The sequence below is a fragment of the Poecilia formosa genome, unplaced genomic scaffold (genome assembly GCF_000485575.1).
Source record: "Poecilia formosa unplaced genomic scaffold, Poecilia_formosa-5.1.2 Scaffold39, whole genome shotgun sequence".
NCBI classification, from domain to species: Eukaryota; Metazoa; Chordata; class Actinopteri; order Cyprinodontiformes; family Poeciliidae; genus Poecilia; species Poecilia formosa.
Window position 1 is genome coordinate 977050 of NW_006799978.1, and position 17465 is coordinate 994514.

At 38.8% G+C, this 17465-nt stretch overlaps 2 protein-coding genes across 3 annotated transcripts; both read left to right on the plus strand.

Annotated features, from left to right (window-relative positions):
• The first annotated feature begins 763 nt into the window (after nt 1–763).
• On the plus strand, nt 764–9090 carry bbs7 (Bardet-Biedl syndrome 7). Of its 2 annotated transcripts, XM_007550996.2 has the most exons (20): nt 764–981; nt 1371–1509; nt 1617–1682; nt 2713–2775; nt 2865–3040; nt 3145–3331; nt 3528–3600; nt 3683–3790; nt 4895–5025; nt 5390–5474; nt 5578–5680; nt 5790–5982; nt 6091–6165; nt 6261–6326; nt 7268–7407; nt 7557–7721; nt 8148–8257; nt 8352–8455; nt 8538–8661; nt 8763–9090. In XM_007550996.2, the coding sequence occupies exons 2-20, from the start codon at nt 1474–1476 to the stop codon at nt 8894–8896; spliced, it is 2139 nt and encodes a 712-aa protein (XP_007551058.1). In that variant the 5' UTR covers nt 764–981; nt 1371–1473; the 3' UTR covers nt 8897–9090. The 2 variants fall into 2 exon arrangements, with proteins under 2 accessions (XP_007551058.1, XP_016526434.1); XM_016670948.1 differs by lacking the exon at nt 764–981 and having other exon boundaries at nt 1049–1509.
• A 2107-nt stretch (nt 9091–11197) lies between these two features.
• ccna2 (cyclin A2) lies at nt 11198–14443 on the plus strand. The gene is made up of 8 exons (XM_007550999.2): nt 11198–11791; nt 12174–12423; nt 12494–12600; nt 12670–12893; nt 12970–13174; nt 13256–13369; nt 13675–13808; nt 13893–14443. The coding sequence occupies exons 1-8, from the start codon at nt 11579–11581 to the stop codon at nt 13942–13944; spliced, it is 1299 nt and encodes a 432-aa protein (XP_007551061.1). The 5' UTR covers nt 11198–11578; the 3' UTR covers nt 13945–14443.
• Nucleotides 14444–17465: the final 3022 nt, after the last annotated feature.

The following is a 17465-nucleotide window of genomic DNA, read 5'->3' on the forward strand; positions in this document are numbered from 1 at the left end:
AACTTAATGACTACGAGATTTTAATCAGTGACTAGAACACACTGCATTTCTTTAAGAGTTTCTATGCAGTTTGTTTTCCAGTAAATTAGAATATTGAAAAAGCTTTTCCCTTCTAATCCAAAATGTTAATCTTCTATTATGTAGATTAATTACACAATAACCCTAACCCAACACTCAGGTTTTCAAAAATGTTTAATATTGCACAGTACTTCAGAACAAAAAATGGAATGTTTGAAGAATTGCTGGACAATAACTGAGGATTTAAGGAAGTCTTGATTTCTTTATTGGCATTGTTGGCTTTCCTCTCTTAGCATAGATTTACTATGATTTTGGTCAGGTCACATTGGTGCCTAACTAAGTACGGATACATGGTCATTACACCAGGAGTTGGTAGTTTAAGCATAATGAGCAGACTTGTGTTAATCCCTGCTGGCAAATGAAATACTCATCCATGAGTCTTGTCAGCAGAGGGCAGCAAGAATATCTCTAAAATTTCCTCTTATCCCCGAATTTAAACATTCCTCTCAATATAAAGCAGGGGTGTCCAAAGTCAGTCCGGCATCCTGCACTTTTTAGTTCTCTCCCTGGTAGTAACAACCTTTTCAGCATATCAATGTTCCTCTTTGGCCTCTAATGAGCCATAATTGGATCCAGGTGCGTTAAACCAGGGACCGGCCCTCGAGGACCGACTTTGGGCACCCCTGATATAAAGCAACGAGGCTTCGGTGACCCCAAATGATGTAACCAAACTATCTTGACTTTCATATGAAATGAATTTCTTAGTTAATTTTCTTGGATTTGAAAAGATGACTGTGGGCTTCTCAGCAGCAGTAAAGTCTTTTCTGTCCTCATGCCAAAAAAGTTCGAATTAAAAATGACTTGGATTAGACGGTTCAATTTTAACTTTTGTGGTAAGGTTGTTCAACGTGTTCAATATGCTACAGAACTCCTTGGGGTGACATGTAAAAGCTGGATTCAAACGTAAGGAGACTGCAACCAATCAGCATTCGGCGTCATTTTCACCCGCTCTACTTTTATCCAATGAAATCACAGCTTGGTGAAAGGAAGTCAATGTTGCCGTGGCAACAAGAGTTTGATTTATACAGTTCGCCGTGGAAGATTTATCTTCAATTTTGTCGGTGGCCGAATCTCACATTTATCGCTAACAGAGATAATGTTTATTGTAGGTTGTTTTATGTTGCTCATTCGGTGTCTTTATAGTTCGTTTGTACTCACTGACTGAGACAGATGGCGGCTGATTTAATCGTGTTAGTCAATTAGCTTGCTAGCTAACGTTAGCACGTCGAGCTAATCTCTTCGCTGAAAGTAATCCCAGCCTTGAATGGCTTCTTCGTTCTCTTGTCATTCAGCTTGAAAGAAGCAATCTGAACTACTTTTAGAAGTCAAGCAAACAATTTTCTTGGTGGAAAAACAGCTGGAATATTATCTAAAATACATTGAAATTAAAAGAAGATGGAGCTCCACCTACATAGACTTGATTATACTCAGGTAACGACACCATTTAATAGTCGCTGTTTTTGCCTTGCTAGATTTAGAGTAGTTTTAGTTGCTGCTGAACTAAAATTAATCAATGTTACGTTACATGTCTGCTCTAGGTTGGTGTGACATCCCAGAAAACTATGAGGTTACTTCCAGCGTTGGGAAAAAAATCAACCCAAAAGGTAATATTACCTAAGACCACTGCCACATGTAATTGGAAACCTTTGAAAAACAGTTTCACTTTCAATGTGACCAAGGTTTAATACATTTAGTTAGTAAAATTTATTTGATAAAAAGTAACAATAACAATATAAGATTTATTTGGACTTTGGAAGTTTTCTTACTTGGAGCTATCTGTGGAGTTTGTAAGTCAAGTTGTGTCTCCTGTGAAGAAAAGTGACACTGATCTCTTTAAGATGTTGCCTTATGTAAACTATTAATACATAGAAGTAATTAACATGATCCCTTATTCCTTGAAGAAAATAAATTCCGAAAGGAGTATGGAAAATACAGCACACCTAACATGCAACCTGAAACATGCATTATAATGTTTGAGGTTAATAAATTTGCTGTATGACAGGTTTTCTGATAATAGTCCTTTTTCTAACCACCTCTCTAGTCTTTTCTGGTCCGACATCTTTGCTATTTTTAATAGACTTATCAACGGTAATATGAACAAATAGTGTTTTTGTTGGACAGGCTGTTTGTGACAGACTGTGAAGATTCAAGTTTTCTGTTTGAATCTAAAATTTGATTTTAGACAAATTTTATGTCTGAACCATTTTCCAAATCGCACAAAGAAGGAAGATGACTTCAGTTATGATATATTGTTTATGCAGAAGAGAAAATACATGGTTCAATTATTGTAGTAGTATCAATCTGTGTACTCTCACTGGGAACTGTTCATCTGAAGAACAGCCTGGGGGAAGAATTTATCTTTGACAGCGCTCTGTTGCGCTGTCCTGTGTCCAGGATGTGTGGGCTCTTAGGTAAATGTTAAGTGACTTGACTAACAAATCCCCTCAGACAAAAATAATTTATTTTATGCTGTTTTATGCTTTCTATCAACTTTAGTAGCCTCTGAAATGTACTATGTAAATTGACCTCAGCTCAACATTTATTCAGTCTTCATGACAGAAAATTTGGTTTGTTGAGATGGACTCAAATAAAAGAGTTCATGTTTTTGGTCTGGTTGGTGTCATTCCTTTTCAGGTTGCCATAGCTGATCATGATGGCGTAGTTACATGCTTTGGGATGAAGAAGGGAGAAGCAGTGGTGAGCTTATCTTTTATATAATCCAGCTGTTGTTGAATTCCGAAGAGACATTTTTTTTTACAGTAAAGACATATGATTGTCTGTTTCAGCCTGTGTTTAAAACGCTCCCTGGAGCAAAGGTAGCCAGAATGGACCTCGGAGGTGCAGTGGGAACTCCTCAGGAGAAGATCTTTGTCTGTTCTGGTTCTCAGGTTCGAGGATTCACTAAGAAAGGAAAACAGTTCCTCACCTTTGAGGCCAACCTCACGGAGAGCATTAATGCTTTGTAGGAACCACCTCCTTTTATTTCTTCTTATTCTGTTTGCCTGACTTTTATAGTATGTTGTGACTTTAACATATGTGAATGATAATGACAATGTTTTTTTCTAGGCATGTCTCAGGAGCTGACCTTTTTGTGTGTGCAAGTTACATCTACAACCACTACTGTGACTGCAAGGACCAAGACTACTTCCTTTCTGGAGACAAAATAAATGACATCACATGTTTATCCTCTGAAAAGCTTCCTCACCTCATCCCTGTGTTAGCTTGCCAAGATCGAGTTCTCAGAGTCTTACAGGTAACTCAAACTTACAGTTAAATACAAAATTGTTTAACTGGATGCTTTCATGTTGTCATACCTGTGGCTAATCTAGATTTTAAATTATTTTCATTCAAATAAACGTTCAGTTTTAAACCCTTTTGTTCTATCTGTTGGCTGTTCCAACACTCTACCAAGGTTTCTCTTTAGTGATTTACTCTAACTCTAACTTCAGGGATCTGAACTGTCTTATGATATTGAAGTTCCCGGCCCTCCATCTGTTCTGGAACTTTTTAATAAAGATGGAGGCAAGTGAGCTTCTTGTCTTTAGTTTATTTAAATTATAAATCTTCCCAGAGTTTCATGTGAACACTCTGTGTTTTTCTTCAGGGGAGGAAGTCCTTTATGGAACCACTGATGGAAAAATTGGACTGGTTCAGATTGGTGACTGTGACGCTGCAACCAAATGGGAGGTTGGAAATGAAAAAAGGAAAGGAGGTATAGTTCAAAACAGAGCTGATCAAAAGTTAGACATACACTAATTATTGGCATGATAGCCATGTTAACTTAGGATTTTTAATTATTTATTTTAACTGTTCATTTTCCATGCAGCTTCAGTAAGTTTTGAAAGCAAGACTTAGGTGAAGTAGTTTGGATTTATTGTGAATTTTCTCTAAACAACAAATGTTTAAAGTTACACATAAAAGCACAAGAATATACACACATTTCATGTAAATTTTGGTTAAGTGTCCCTTAGCATGTTTTTTTTTTTTTTCCAGTCAACAATAAGCTTCTGGCATAATTTTGACCAGATAATTAATTCATCATCCCTCTTGGGAGAAATAGCAAGTTTTGTACCGGCTTTTAAACATGGCCAATACATTTTTAATATGGTTGAATCTTAATGCTTTCCTTCTTCATTTATTCTAAAATCAGTTTTGATGTGCTTGGTTTTAGGATGTTTAGGAACAACTAGGAAGCATGAAGGCTCAAGACTTCCATGAACTATAAGCGATTGGCATAACAGTGCAGCAAAGCTTTCAAACAACACTGTACCAGCTTCCAGGCATGGCAGTGGTAGCATCATGCTGAGGGTCCTTTTTCAGCCCGGTATTGGTAAATTGCACAATAATACGTACAAAAATACTTTAAATCTGAGTCTGTGCCAGACAAACAACCAGTTTAAATACTCAAATCTAAACGCTGCCATTCTAACAAAGAGGGTGGTCAAATATGCATCTGAATGCATATTTATTTATTTTTCTGCAACTTGCTAAGGGACATTTAATCAAATATTAATGGGGATGTGGGCGTTCAGTTCAAAGGCTGTCTGTATTTGAACTTTGTGTGGATTATGGGAAGTTTGCTATAAATTGAAACTAGTTTACCCAGATTGTTTTTCAGTTTAATTTTCCAAATTAATATATAAGGCAATTATTAGTGTGTGTAAACTTCTAAACTGAACAGTGATATCATGCACAATGTTTTATTAAGTGTTTCGTTTTAAAAAATTCACGGCATGACCCATTGTGGACTATTCTTGTCTTGTTGTAGTTTTGGACGCGTCTCAAAGCACCAAAACTCTTTTCTTTCTTCCATCAGGAATTCTCTGCATTGACACTTATGATATCATTGGCGATGGTGTGAATGACATCCTGGTGGGCAGGGACGATGGGACAGTGGAAGTCTATGGTTTTGACAGCTCCAGTGAGCCTACGTTACGCTTTGAACATGTGAGATTTTGTCTGCCATGATGAAAATGTCTTTACCTGTTCTAGTTTGGTTTTCTTCGTTAATAGTGGCAAACAGTTATCACAATTAAAAGCTGCTTGACCACATTATAGGTCAGGTGGCCTGCATATTGCCAATATGTTTTAAGTTTAGTTTTCAATCCTAAAGCTTTTTATGGCCTTTGGATTAATGCATACATTAACTCCCAGTATAGTGTCCCATCATGTATGCTTGCAGGGAGACACTGTAAAAACTTGCCGTTCCAGCCTATTTTTATGAGCAGATTGCCTCCACGGGCATACCTTAACTTTGCTTTAAAATGTTGGCTGGTTTCTTAATTAAAGATGAAATTTCTTCTCCTTTCAGGTGTTGACAGAGAGTGTGACCTCCATCCAAGGGGGCTGTGTGGGGAAAGAGTCATATGATGAGGTCTTAACTGCCACCTATACAGGTTACATGAAATGTGATTTTCATTTAGAAATGAAATTATGAAAATGGTCTCAAACTTAGATTTTTTTAATAGTTGTATCCTTGAATGCGGATTACATCTTCAGGATGGGTGACTGGGCTGACCTCTGAACCCCAGAGGGCTGAGGCTGTACAAGGAGACGAGGTCAGGATGAGCAAGGAGACCCAGTCTAAAATAGAAGCACTCAGGTACGAGCACAATTATCCATTTGTCTGAGCTTCTCATTTTACCTTCTGCATTCTGATTAAATTTGGATTTCGGCACAAATTTGTTTCTGGTCATATTGTTGCCTTTTAGTGCAGAGCTTGAGCAGCTGCAGGTGAAAGTTCTTCAGGGGCGTGAACAATACCAACAGTCCAGTCAGTCCAGCACGGCTGTCTCTGCTGTGCCTATTTTCAGCATCAATGACAAGTTCACGCTCTGCCAGGATGACGCCAGCTACAGTCTCACTCTGGAAGTGCCGACGGCCATCGATAACCTACTCTTACAGGTATCTGCAGCAGTTATTTGCTGCTGATACAAATAACATCCTTTATTTTTAATCATATTATCTAAGAAGCAGAATGTAACTTCAATTTGAATCTATTTTTGTCCTCAGAGTGATGTCCCCATAGACCTGCTGGATGTAGATAAGAACTCAGCCGTTGTCAGTTTCAGTGAATGTGACTCACAGGTGAGCTGTTTAAGTCAGTCTGTATACATTAAGCATGAATAAAGCATCAACCTGCTGTGCTCTTAGAGCCCTGACCGAATATGTGTTTCCACCAGCCTAATGGAAACTTCCTCCTGGCCACATACAGATGTCAAGCCAATACAACCAGACTTGAGCTTAAGGTAACCATTAAATTAACTGTGAGTGAAGGCATGGTGAGTTTTCTTTATTGCAACTCTCCGCTAATGGAACTCTTAGGTTTGTACAGTGGTTTGCAAAGGTATTATTAACCCTTAAACCTTCCTATGTTTTTTTTTTTTGTTTTTTTACATTGCGACACCACACTGTTGTATGCTAACACAAAGCGGTGCATAATTGTGACATGGAAAGAATCTTATGCAGTTTTTTTTTTTTTTTTAAACAAATAAAAACCAGAAATGGACAAAGAGTAGTGTGCATCTATATTAAACCCTTCTGGGTCAATATTTTGTAGAATATCTAGTCACTGCCATTGCAGCTGTAGATCTTTAACAGCCTTTCACATCTGCACACTCATGTTTTTCCCCATTCTTCTTTGTGAAAACAATTCAGGCTCAGTTAAATTGGCTAGAGAGCATCTGTGAACATCTACTTGAAAGTCTTTCCACAGATTCTCAGTTTGATTTCCATGATGCTGTTTGTTCACTAATGAACACTAACAAATCTTAGGGGCTTTCACAGAACAGCATACATTTTGATAAGATTAAATTAAGGCTGAATACATATTTTTATTAGTTAAAATGTAAGAAAGTGGGTATCATTTTTCTTGTCCTTCACATTTATGGAGTATTTTTGCTTGGGTCATGTAAAATCCTAATTAAGTACACTGAAGTTTATGGTTATAACACAACAAAATATGAAAAAGCTTAAAGGTGTAGGAATACTTTTGCAACACATTGTGCAACTATAGTTGGTATTTTACTTTGTATTGTATCACTGATTGGTTAATTCTTCAAAAGCAAATTCTCTGTGCAGGTTTATATGAATGCTGGGGAACAAAATTACTATCCTGTCTACTTGATGAGCTTAAATGTTGTTCTGTATAAGATGCGGCAAATAAATAATCAGTTTTATCCACAATCAGGTGAGATCCATTGAGGGACAGTATGGGACCCTGCAGGCTTACGTTACACCCAGGCTGCAGCCCAAGACCTGCCAGGTTCGACAGTATCAGATCAAACCGCTTTCTCTGCACCAGCGGACACACAGCATAGACCCAGACAGGTAAGGGCTTCATGTAAGCATCAAATAACAATTTGACAGCTTGAATATAAAAAAGCTGGTATAGAGTAATGAGTAGACATTTAGTTAGAAGTCAGCTTCCAGTTATATCAGCTGCATTGTAGATGATCTCTGTCCATTTCTGTTTTCAGGCCAATGAACCGACTCAGTCTGGTGGGGCAGTTCAGTTTTGCTGAGATTCATTCCTGGGTGGTTTTCTGTTTGCCAGAGGTGCCTGAAAAAACGCCTGCAGGGGAGAGTGTGACCTTCTACTTCCACAACACGTTCCTCGGCACACAGATTGAAGCCACATACTGGTAAACTCAGGAACACACTAAAAACAACTCGAGCTTTTTTCAGGAGTGTCATATCAAAATCAAAAATGTCCTCAAAAGACCAGTTGTCACCAAATATATTTATAAAACCCATTAGCAAATGTTAAAATATTAATAAAAAGCTCACTCTCTGCATTCTAAGAGTACTTCTTGAAATTAAATAATAATGAACATCTTTTCTCTTTGGTGTAATTTGGCACTTTGCAGAGAAAACTGCTTTGATTTGACAGATAAAATAATATCTAAGCACACAACTGTTATCTTAAAAGTTCTATTTATGTGGCCCTTTGAGGTTTAGTGGACAACATAAAACTTTGTTTAGTTCATTTTAAAAATGCACAACTAAATTTGAAATTTTCACCTGGGTTTTACAGTATGTTTTTTCAATTGTCTGATTTATCTTTTCAGCAAAGGGGAGGGTCACTTTAAGTCAGACAATATTTCTACCATCTCTATCCTCAGAGATGTTCTTTCTAAAGAGGCGACCAAAAAGAAAATAAATCTAAATATTTCATATGGTAGGTCTACTGCGTCTCTCTGAATTTCACACTGATGTGCTTTTGCATTGATCTATACAGGAGAAAAGAAACCCATTTGTTGTGTATCTTCCAGATATAAATGACGACTCAGTGAGTCACACTCTCCGGATGATCCATCCAAAACTGGAGTACCAGCTACTGTTGGCAAAGAAAGTTCAGCTTATCGATGCTCTGAAAGTAAGTTTTGGTTAAATGGGAACACATTGTGTCAGGGCTCATGTGTGACCTGGCTCTCCTTCCTTTCTGCTATAATCGTAAGGAGCTCCAGGTACATGAGGGGAATGCTGATTTCCTAATCCCAGAGTATCGCAGCATTTTGGATGAGTCTGCCAATCTTCTGGAGGAGTACAAGAAGCAGCCAGCACACCTTGATAGGCTCTACGGTAAAGTCTAGGAGTCACTATGAGGCTGATTTTTAAGTAAATTTGAATGTTGTAAGTCATTTGGATTGCAGTGACTTGATCTGTGCTTATCTTTCTTGCAGGGATGATCACTGATCTTCTTATTGACAAATTCAAGTTCAAGGGCAAGAATGTGAGAACAAAAGTGTCATCAATGCTGGAGATCCTTGACCATTATGACTTAAATTCACTATTAGACTTTTTCAGTGAACCATGAAGTCAGACAAACCAGAAATGTATATTTTTCTGTTTTATCTCTGGGCTGCTTTGTCCTGTAATCACATCACAGAATGGTAATTATCCAACACTTATCTTTATGTTGTCTCAAATTATGATCTTTTATTGTATTTAGAAACTATTTATAAATATAATATTGATATTGCAGAATAATAAAATATTTATTCAATCTTTGATATTGCTAAAAATAATAATGCATTTTTAATTAAATAATAGCTGTCTTTTAATTCAGGCTAAATAATAATAATAATAATAATAATAATAATAATAATACTGTATTGATCCCCTAAAGGGGGGAAATTTAGTTTGTCCCAGCATTGCACATAATAAGAACAATAATAAATAAGTATATAATTGCATCATCCACTCCTAAGTGGGGCTTGTATGCAAACTGGAGAGGGTCTTGGTCTGCATCCACCTGTGACCTCAGATGTACCAGAACCAGCCTCTCCATAGCCTTCATAATGTGAGAGGTCAGAGCAATGGGTCTTTAGTTGTTCAGTGTTTTTGGAAGTTTCTTCTTGGTACTGAAACCAAGCACAATGTTTTCCATAGTTCTGGTACTCTATGGAGCTTCAGGCTCAAGATAAAGAGGTACTGCAGGACTCCACTTAACTGACCAGAACATGTCTTTAGGACCTTAGGACTGATATTGTCTGGACCAGGGGATTTCCCAGGGTGAAATTTCTCCAGCTGTCTTTTCACCTGGTCAGCAGTAATTGTAAAACTACAAGCAGACAATGTGTGGGAACAGGGACTGTAACTAGGGACTGGGGAGTCAAACCGTTAAAGAACTGGTTCAACTCGTTTGCCCGTTTGAGATCCCCCCCAGCAGGGCAGTTAGCTTTCCTCTCCAGTCCTGTGATCGCTCTCATTCCAGTCCAGACCTCTCTAGCATTATTATTTTTGAATTCAGTTTTACCATTTATACAAAATTTGCTTTTGAAATGTTTCCAAAACATCAGAGCTGACATGAAGATTGTTTTTTCTCCAGGAAGGTGACTGATTTAATCAACCAATCTGTAGATTGATTTAATCTGTAGTTTTTCTTAGTCCCTTAGTGCAAGGGACTAAGAAAAACTTAGTTCCTTGTACAGTACTAAGTTTTTCTGACTCATTTAATTTATAATTAAATAACAAACATTTCCCAATAACAGCTATTTGTGTGTGTAGTTTGGGGTTGGCAAAAACTGTAATTTAATTAAAAAACATTTAAAAGCAAAACAGATGGTTCAGTCTTGACAATTTAAATAACCAGTGTAACTTAGAGCAAATCCACAACAAAGGTGCAATTTCTTAAGCAATGTATAAGTTAAATACTATCTGGTCACATGAACAGCTGGAGAAATTACCAATTGGTTGAAAGTTTTTTAACTAAAATAATTACAATAACCATAAGGATTACAACAAACCCTATTTCCATTATGGGAGAATTGGAGGTGGAGGAAGAGAAAACTTATCTCAGTGTTCACCTGGACAACAGACTGGACCATAAAGCTGCCTACAAGAAAGGCCAGACTGATTGTACTTCTTCAGGAAGCTGAAATCATTCAGTGTTTGAAACAAGAAGCTTCATATTATATAAATCTATTGTGGAAAGTATAATCTCTTCTATCATTATTCTACTTGGCATATCACAAGAAGGCTCGGCAAGGTGATAAAGGGACTATTGAACCTCTGGAAATGGCACTAAGGATTCTTGATAAAATCAAGAATATTACAGACAACCCTGACTATCCTCTTCATGAGACTGTCACAACAATAAAATGTCTTCAGTCAGAGGCTTCTTCATCACTGGTGTAATACATTGTCGTCAGCTTGTACAACTCAGAGTAACTAGAGTAAAACGCGTTACAACATACATGTTGTGTCTCTATCTATCTATTAATCATTATTATTGTTTTTAACACTGACAAAAGTTAATGAACATACAGTTGAAATCATTCAGTCAAATGAAGTATGAGCCTCCAAAAGTATTAACTTTGCACATTTTTTTCTGTCAAATGACACTTTTTTTCTCAGCAATGTTCTTTTTACAGGCAGACTCAAACTCTTTAAACTTTTCAGAAAACGTAAAATCCTAAATGTTTAACAGCATCTGAAGTGAAATACAGCGGTTTGTGTGTTTTCTGAACTGAAACAGTCGTTAAAGCTATGTAACGTTTCTCTTGAGGGTGATCTTTGTTTCAAACCGGTTTTGAATTTGCAATCAAAGCAATTTTGCGCTGTCTCGGCCGCCGTAGAAGTACAACGTGAATTGCTCTCTCTCTTCTGATTGGTCCGTTTCAATCATCGCGGGCTACTTGAACTGGGACAATCTTGCATCCCTTCATGATTCTCTGTAAATAGATCCGAGCGCAGCTGCTTTGTCTGCAGGTTGGTACAACTTTCAGGCCGCTTAAAATGACGACTTAGCGCGGTGTTCTTTCTTTAGCAAGCCTCCTGCCGTATATGGGCTTTATGTTTTTGTTTGTTTTGTTTTTAGCGCCTCAGTTCTAAGTGTTGTTGCCATCTCAACAGTTAAGTTTAGATTAGAAACGACTGTTTAGTCTCTACAGTAACTGCTTGTACACGATTTCTTGTCACTGAAAGATCATCGTGATTTATCTGAGCAGTTCTAACAGAAGAGTATCAGTTTTTTTGGGCTGTTTGAGGGGGAAACATGTCAGCAGCTAACAGACAAGGAAGCGCGGCTAGCGAAAATCACAACCAGGAGAACATGCTAACACGGCTTAGAGGCTCACTCAAACACCGAGCTGCAGCCAACGAGAACCTGGAAAATCTTCCTCCGAAGCAAGTTGCCAACAGAACCGTCCTGGGAGCCCTGCAGAACAACCACAGGAGCAAAGTCCAGAACCAGCGCGGCGTAAAGCAGGTAACAGTGCTGTAAACAGGCCCGTGTGGTTAGCTTCAGCCAACAGCTGCTGACATGCTTTGAATACAGTAAAACTTTATTCCTACAAGTCTTCAAAGAATCTCATGCAGATGAAGTGACTCCTGTTAGACTACCTTAATCGATCCATATTAAAGTTTCAATTTAGCCTTGGCTTTCATTTGGCCCAGTTGTCCGCCATTTTTATGTCGCCTAGCGTAACAGTTTTCCTCGTGTTGGAGCCAGTTAAAGTATACACTTTACAGAGCTTGTTCCCGCCATCAGTAACTAAATAGTTTTTGTAAAATGCAACATCATTATAAATTCTAATGGTTTTCTCATACTCAGTCCGAGGAGTTTCCTGATTCAGTCGTTGTTGTTCCAGGAATCATCGCAGCCTTTCTTCTGCAAAAATGAAGATGTTGCAAGGATCAACGTTGAGAGGCCACCCACCAAGCAACCTGCTTTCCAGATCCACGTGGATGAGCCTGATGCAGCTCCAACCAAGGAAGCTGAAGCCAGCAAGGTGAAGCCCACTGTGGAAGAATCTCCTCTGACCATCAGTAATGCTGTGGCACGGCTTCGCCAACCTCTGGCCACAATCAACATCCCATCATCAATGGATGTTAGCTTTGGTGGGTTTGAAATTTCTTAATTTTTCAACTGTTGTCTTCAGAACATTCAAATTGTGTTTTCTTTCTCCAGATTCTCCCATGGACATGTCTGTGGTTGATGGGGATGAAAAGCCAGTCAACGTGAATGAAGTTCCAGAATATGCAGCTGAAATCCACACATACCTTAGAGAAATGGAGGTGAGAAATGGCTGGTATATGGATGCTGGTGTATTTGAACTTCAACCAAATTGCATATTTGTCCTGTAGGTGAAAACCAGACCTAAAGCAGGCTACATGAAGAAGCAGCCAGACATCACAAACAGTATGAGAGCTATACTAGTGGACTGGCTGGTTGAGGTTGGAGAAGAGTACAAGCTCCAGAATGAGACCCTCTATCTGGCTGTCAACTACATCGATCGCTTCCTCTCCTCCATGTCTGTCCTGAGGGGCAAACTTCAGCTTGTCGGGACTGCTGCCATGCTGCTGGCTTCGTATGTACCCGTTTGCAACCTCTCAAGCCAACAAGGTGCACTTCTGTCCCTGTGTAAAAGTGATTGTTTAATACAGGAAATTTGAAGAGATCTACCCTCCTGAGGTGGCTGAGTTCGTCTATATCACAGATGACACCTACACAAAGAAGCAAGTGTTGCGAATGGAGCATCTGGTGCTTAAAGTGCTCTCCTTTGATCTGGCTGCTCCAACAATAAACCAGTTTCTCACACAATACTTCTGCCATCAGGCTGTTACCAAGCAGGTGGAAAGCCTGGCCATGGTGAGTATTGGAAGTTATTCACCTGAGACTAAAACTGACTATACAGGCATATTTAACTCATAAAGCTGCATTTGTTCCTAGTACCTTGGGGAACTCAGCCTTGTCGACTCGGATCCCTTCTTGAAATACCTGCCATCACAGATGGCGGCTGCCGCTTACGTCCTGGCAAACAATACGGTGACTGGCAGCTCATGGGTAAGTCCCATAAAGGCTAGAGAATCTCCCCTAAAGTAAACGTATCTAACAATATTCCACTTAATCTCAAAGATTTAACAATTCACTTCCAAATTCCCTTAACATGGATGCATTTTCCTCGTCTTGGGATGGTAAATGGACTGAACTTATATAGCGCTTTTCCAGTCCAGGATGAGATCTTAATCAGCCTCTGCAATAATTATCTGGTTTGGATCACACTGAACCACGTTCTATACTTTAACATGCTTTTCTGTTGCATGGATTCTTGCTGTAGGCTTTAAGTGACATTTATTTTCCCTCCTCAGCCAAAGTCTCTGGTAGAGATGAGTGGTTACACCCTGGAGGATCTCATGCCATGCATTGAGGATCTCCACCGAACCTATGTTGGTGCTGCACAGCATGCCCAGCAGTCTGTACGGGAAAAATATAAGGGCTCAAAGTAAGTGGTTGGTGTTTATCAAAACTTGATTCTGTGACTAAACACCATTCTAAATTTTTATTTTTATTTTTTTGTGTGTCCCAGATACCTTGAAGTCTCCAGCATCAGTCCACCAACCAAACTGATGTTGAACTGACTCCTTTCTCTAATGTAGAGGCATACCTCCTGTCACTTTTTTATTTTATTTTTTGTTTTTTTGTAAATGATGTGCAACATTTTCTATTACGCCCTGCTCTTTTTGGAGTAGTGCTAGATATTTTAGAGGTTTTAATATTTTTTATACTCTGAATCCCAATGTTCATGCCACATGTCAGTTTTTGGCTAATCAAGAAGTTTTAATGGGTTTTTTCCAATAAGACAAAATGGTGAGGTTTAAAACGCTATTAATGCTACTTTAGCCTTGAGTGTTAAAATACTGGGCCGTACAATGTCCCAGAACCTGACTTTTTTTTTTTTTTTTCTAAGCAGTTGCATCTACAGTTTTCAAAAGTGTAAAGAATTTGACCTCGTGGGATACAGATTGACTCTTAGTGAGTCATCTCTCATTACAACAGTGTCTTAAAATGGCAGCATTTTTGTGGCCTCTTCTGCACTGTAAAATATGGCTCTTGTAAATAAAACTCCTTTAAGCGATGACCTGTTTGAAGCATCTTTATAGTTTTGACCTCATGGGGGCAGCAGAGGATACATTTTGGTCTCGGATGACAACATGGCTGTAGGTAATTCCATACCTACAGCCATGAAACTGAAAGGACTTCAATAAACTAATGTCCTAGTGGTCAGGTTAATGACTCAATATGAAATTAATGTAACATGCTGGCTTGTAGACTATAAAGTATTGAGCCCAACACCGCTTGAGTTCAAAGTAAAATGAGATTTGATTTGCAAGTAAAACAAGAGCCATACGATTAAAGGGAGCTGTCGTGCATTTCAGTATTGTCAAATCAAGAATGTGCCAGTGGTACATATTCAATTTCCTCCAACCCCGTCTTTGTCCTTTAAACAGTGAACTGGCTGAAGGACAGAGTGCTTGTACCAGTTTTCATAAGAGAAAGTGAGCTGATTAATTGCTAGAAATATCAGTCAGCATCAAGAATGTTTCACTTAAAATTAAATCACAGAAACAAAATGAACTGTTCCAATTTTCCTGTAATGGGAGGGTAAATGCACCAAGCAACATTTATATTTGAAAACAATTTGTAAAGTTTATAAGCGACCAACTAGCAGAACCTGATTTTTTTTTTTTTTTTTTCTCAATGAGTTTCCTGACCTGTCACATTTCTCTACAACAGCTTCCTTACAATCGCCAACAGATTCCGGTCCAATGCTGGTCTCTTGATGTCAAGTCATTTTTTTAAAATTTTGGCCAGTAAAATATTTTCTCTTATGCTACCCATTGGTTGAAAGAATGTGAAAGCGCTCAATCATTTTCCATAGCTGTTTTTAGAAATTGATTTATAATTATTCATAGTAATTAAATGACAGTTGGAGTTTTTTTTTGTTTTTATATCAAAATATTACATCAAATTTAAAAATCAAAACTTTAGTGCTAATCCAGGAGGGGCTATAGCGCCCCCTGCTGTCCTGTCCTCCCAGGCACCCCACTGTTGGGGAGCACCATACAAAAAGCAGTGATGTCTCAGATCCACATCCAGTAATAATAAAACACAAAACTCTGTAGCAGACAGAATCCAGCCTCTTTACAGACAGACCAGCTTAACCAGAGAAGGCAAAACAGCTTCCAAGTGTTTATTTCATTTGAAAAATGAAGCAAGATATACTGTAGAAAAATCTTCTATTTGCCTTTGAACAGGAAAATTCAAGTGATGAGTTTAAAAAAAAAACAAAAAAACTTAAGTTTCTTTTTTCTTTCCTTTTTCTTTTTTACATCTTTTAGGGTCGTTTTTAAATGACTTAATTCCCATAATGATCCCCAATTTTTTTCAGGATAAATGTTATACTTTAAAGGAATATTTGATATTTCAGGTGGAAAGCAAATATCAAGAAGTTTATATAAAAAAAAAACAACCTCAGCCTGTTCATGATCTTCCCAGTTGCAAATCTAATTACTGTAGGCTGGAATCTGATTTAAAAAATGTGGTTTGCCTTTTTGCTGCCTCCCGCTCAGTGACTTCCTCTCTGAAAGGGAGCTAAAGGCAGCCAATGGCATTGAATTCACCTCACTCTCTCACCCTCATGATAAATAGGGAGGCTGGCTTTATGCACAGCATCTGACAGAGGGGAAGCAGAGCCCAGCTGCAGAGGATTCTTATCTTGCAAGAATGGACAGCTGAAATGCTCTGCACTCAACAGGTCTGCTTTACAAGCATGATACTGACTGACTGGGATACAGCCATGAAAAGCATTGGATTATACCAAACTGTGAGGTACTTTTCCTGAACAATGGCTACAACACAGCATCTGAGGAGACCCAAGTGTGGCTGAAGACCTGGTTCTGAAAGTGGAGAGCTAGGGCAGGTTGAAGCCAGAAACCAATGCCTGCGCCCAGAACATTTCTGGTGGCATCCACCTCGCTGCCCCTGTCGCTGGGATGGGGCTGGAACCTGAGCTTGTACGTGGGGATGCTCTTTGGGCTCCTGTTGCTGATGCTGCTGCTTCTCTGGATGCTCTTCAAGCAGCTCGGGAACTCGGTGGGGAAATAGATGCTGCAGCCCGCTCGCTCTTTCAGACAGACTTGCACTGATCAAAGGTTGCAGCGTGTGCTGTGAAAGATGTGATAAAAATCTGCCAAAAACTGTGCCAGGACTTGGACTTGGAGAGCTTGAAGGTGCCTTTTCAGACTCATGTTTAAGGAGGCTGATTTGCTCTTAAACACTGCTGTTGCCTCACAAAATAAAATAAGATGTTATTTAGAAACCCTTTTGTGTATTCTTTGACAGCTTCAGGTTTACTCTTCTCAGACATATGTAGTCTTTATTGCATGCTTCTTAGTAATTAAAAATACAGTTGATTTTGTGCTGCAGCTATTCCTTTTCATCTCACCAGTCATCTTAGGCAGCCAAACCTAAACAACTAAATTAGTGAGTACAAGCACAAGGCAGAATTAAATCTGCATCCCTATTGATGGCTATTAAAAAGAAGCTTTTAAGGGGCAATTTGCACTCCTCTCATCTTATTGGTGAAATGCCAGAAGGATATGGAGGAGGTGTGCCACTAGCTATCCTCCACTCCCCTGTCCATGTCCTTGTCCACGCCAGAGAACAGAGCAAATGACACTCTTGTGGGAAACGGATAACATCAACAGCAAGTGTTCACAGGTTTAAAGCTGTTTGATCTCCATGCAGGATGCACTAGTGGTTGTTGTGCTGTGCACAGGTGGATCAATTGTTAGAGCTGGAAATATACTCCATTAGTTTAGAGTGGCTTGATAAATGTAGCTATTAATGTGTTTTAGCTTGGGTAATTAGTTAGAGGTGGAAGATGTGTCTTTTATTTTCATGTCTGACAGGAATCTATAGACTCCTGACCCTCAGGGAGAGAACTGCCATTATTCTGACAGCTGATTTCCCTTCTGGAACAACATAATTAGTCTAAGATTCACGGATCATTAAGGTGATCTCTCAGGGTTGGAAACATTTCTCAAAGGCTGACATGTTTGCATTAACTCAGAGTAACAAAGTCAATTAATTCGAGGGG

Bases quoted from the DNA above. Each gene is read 5' to 3' on its own strand.
- ccna2 (XM_007550999.2), top strand. From the start codon at position 11,579: ATGTCAGCAGCTAACAGACAAGGAAGCGCGGCTAGCGAAAATCACAAC. The intron at 13,175-13,255 runs GTGAGTATTGGA...ATTTGTTCCTAG, and splicing joins AGGTGGAAAGCCTGGCCATG to TACCTTGGGGAACTCAGCCT. The intron at 13,370-13,674 runs GTAAGTCCCATA...TTCCCTCCTCAG, and splicing joins CGGTGACTGGCAGCTCATGG to CCAAAGTCTCTGGTAGAGAT.
- bbs7 (XM_007550996.2), top strand. From the start codon at position 1,474: ATGGAGCTCCACCTACATAGACTTGATTATACTCAG. The intron at 2,776-2,864 runs GTGAGCTTATCT...TGTCTGTTTCAG, and splicing joins TGAAGAAGGGAGAAGCAGTG to CCTGTGTTTAAAACGCTCCC. The intron at 8,662-8,762 runs GTAAAGTCTAGG...TCTTTCTTGCAG, and splicing joins ACACCTTGATAGGCTCTACG to GGATGATCACTGATCTTCTT.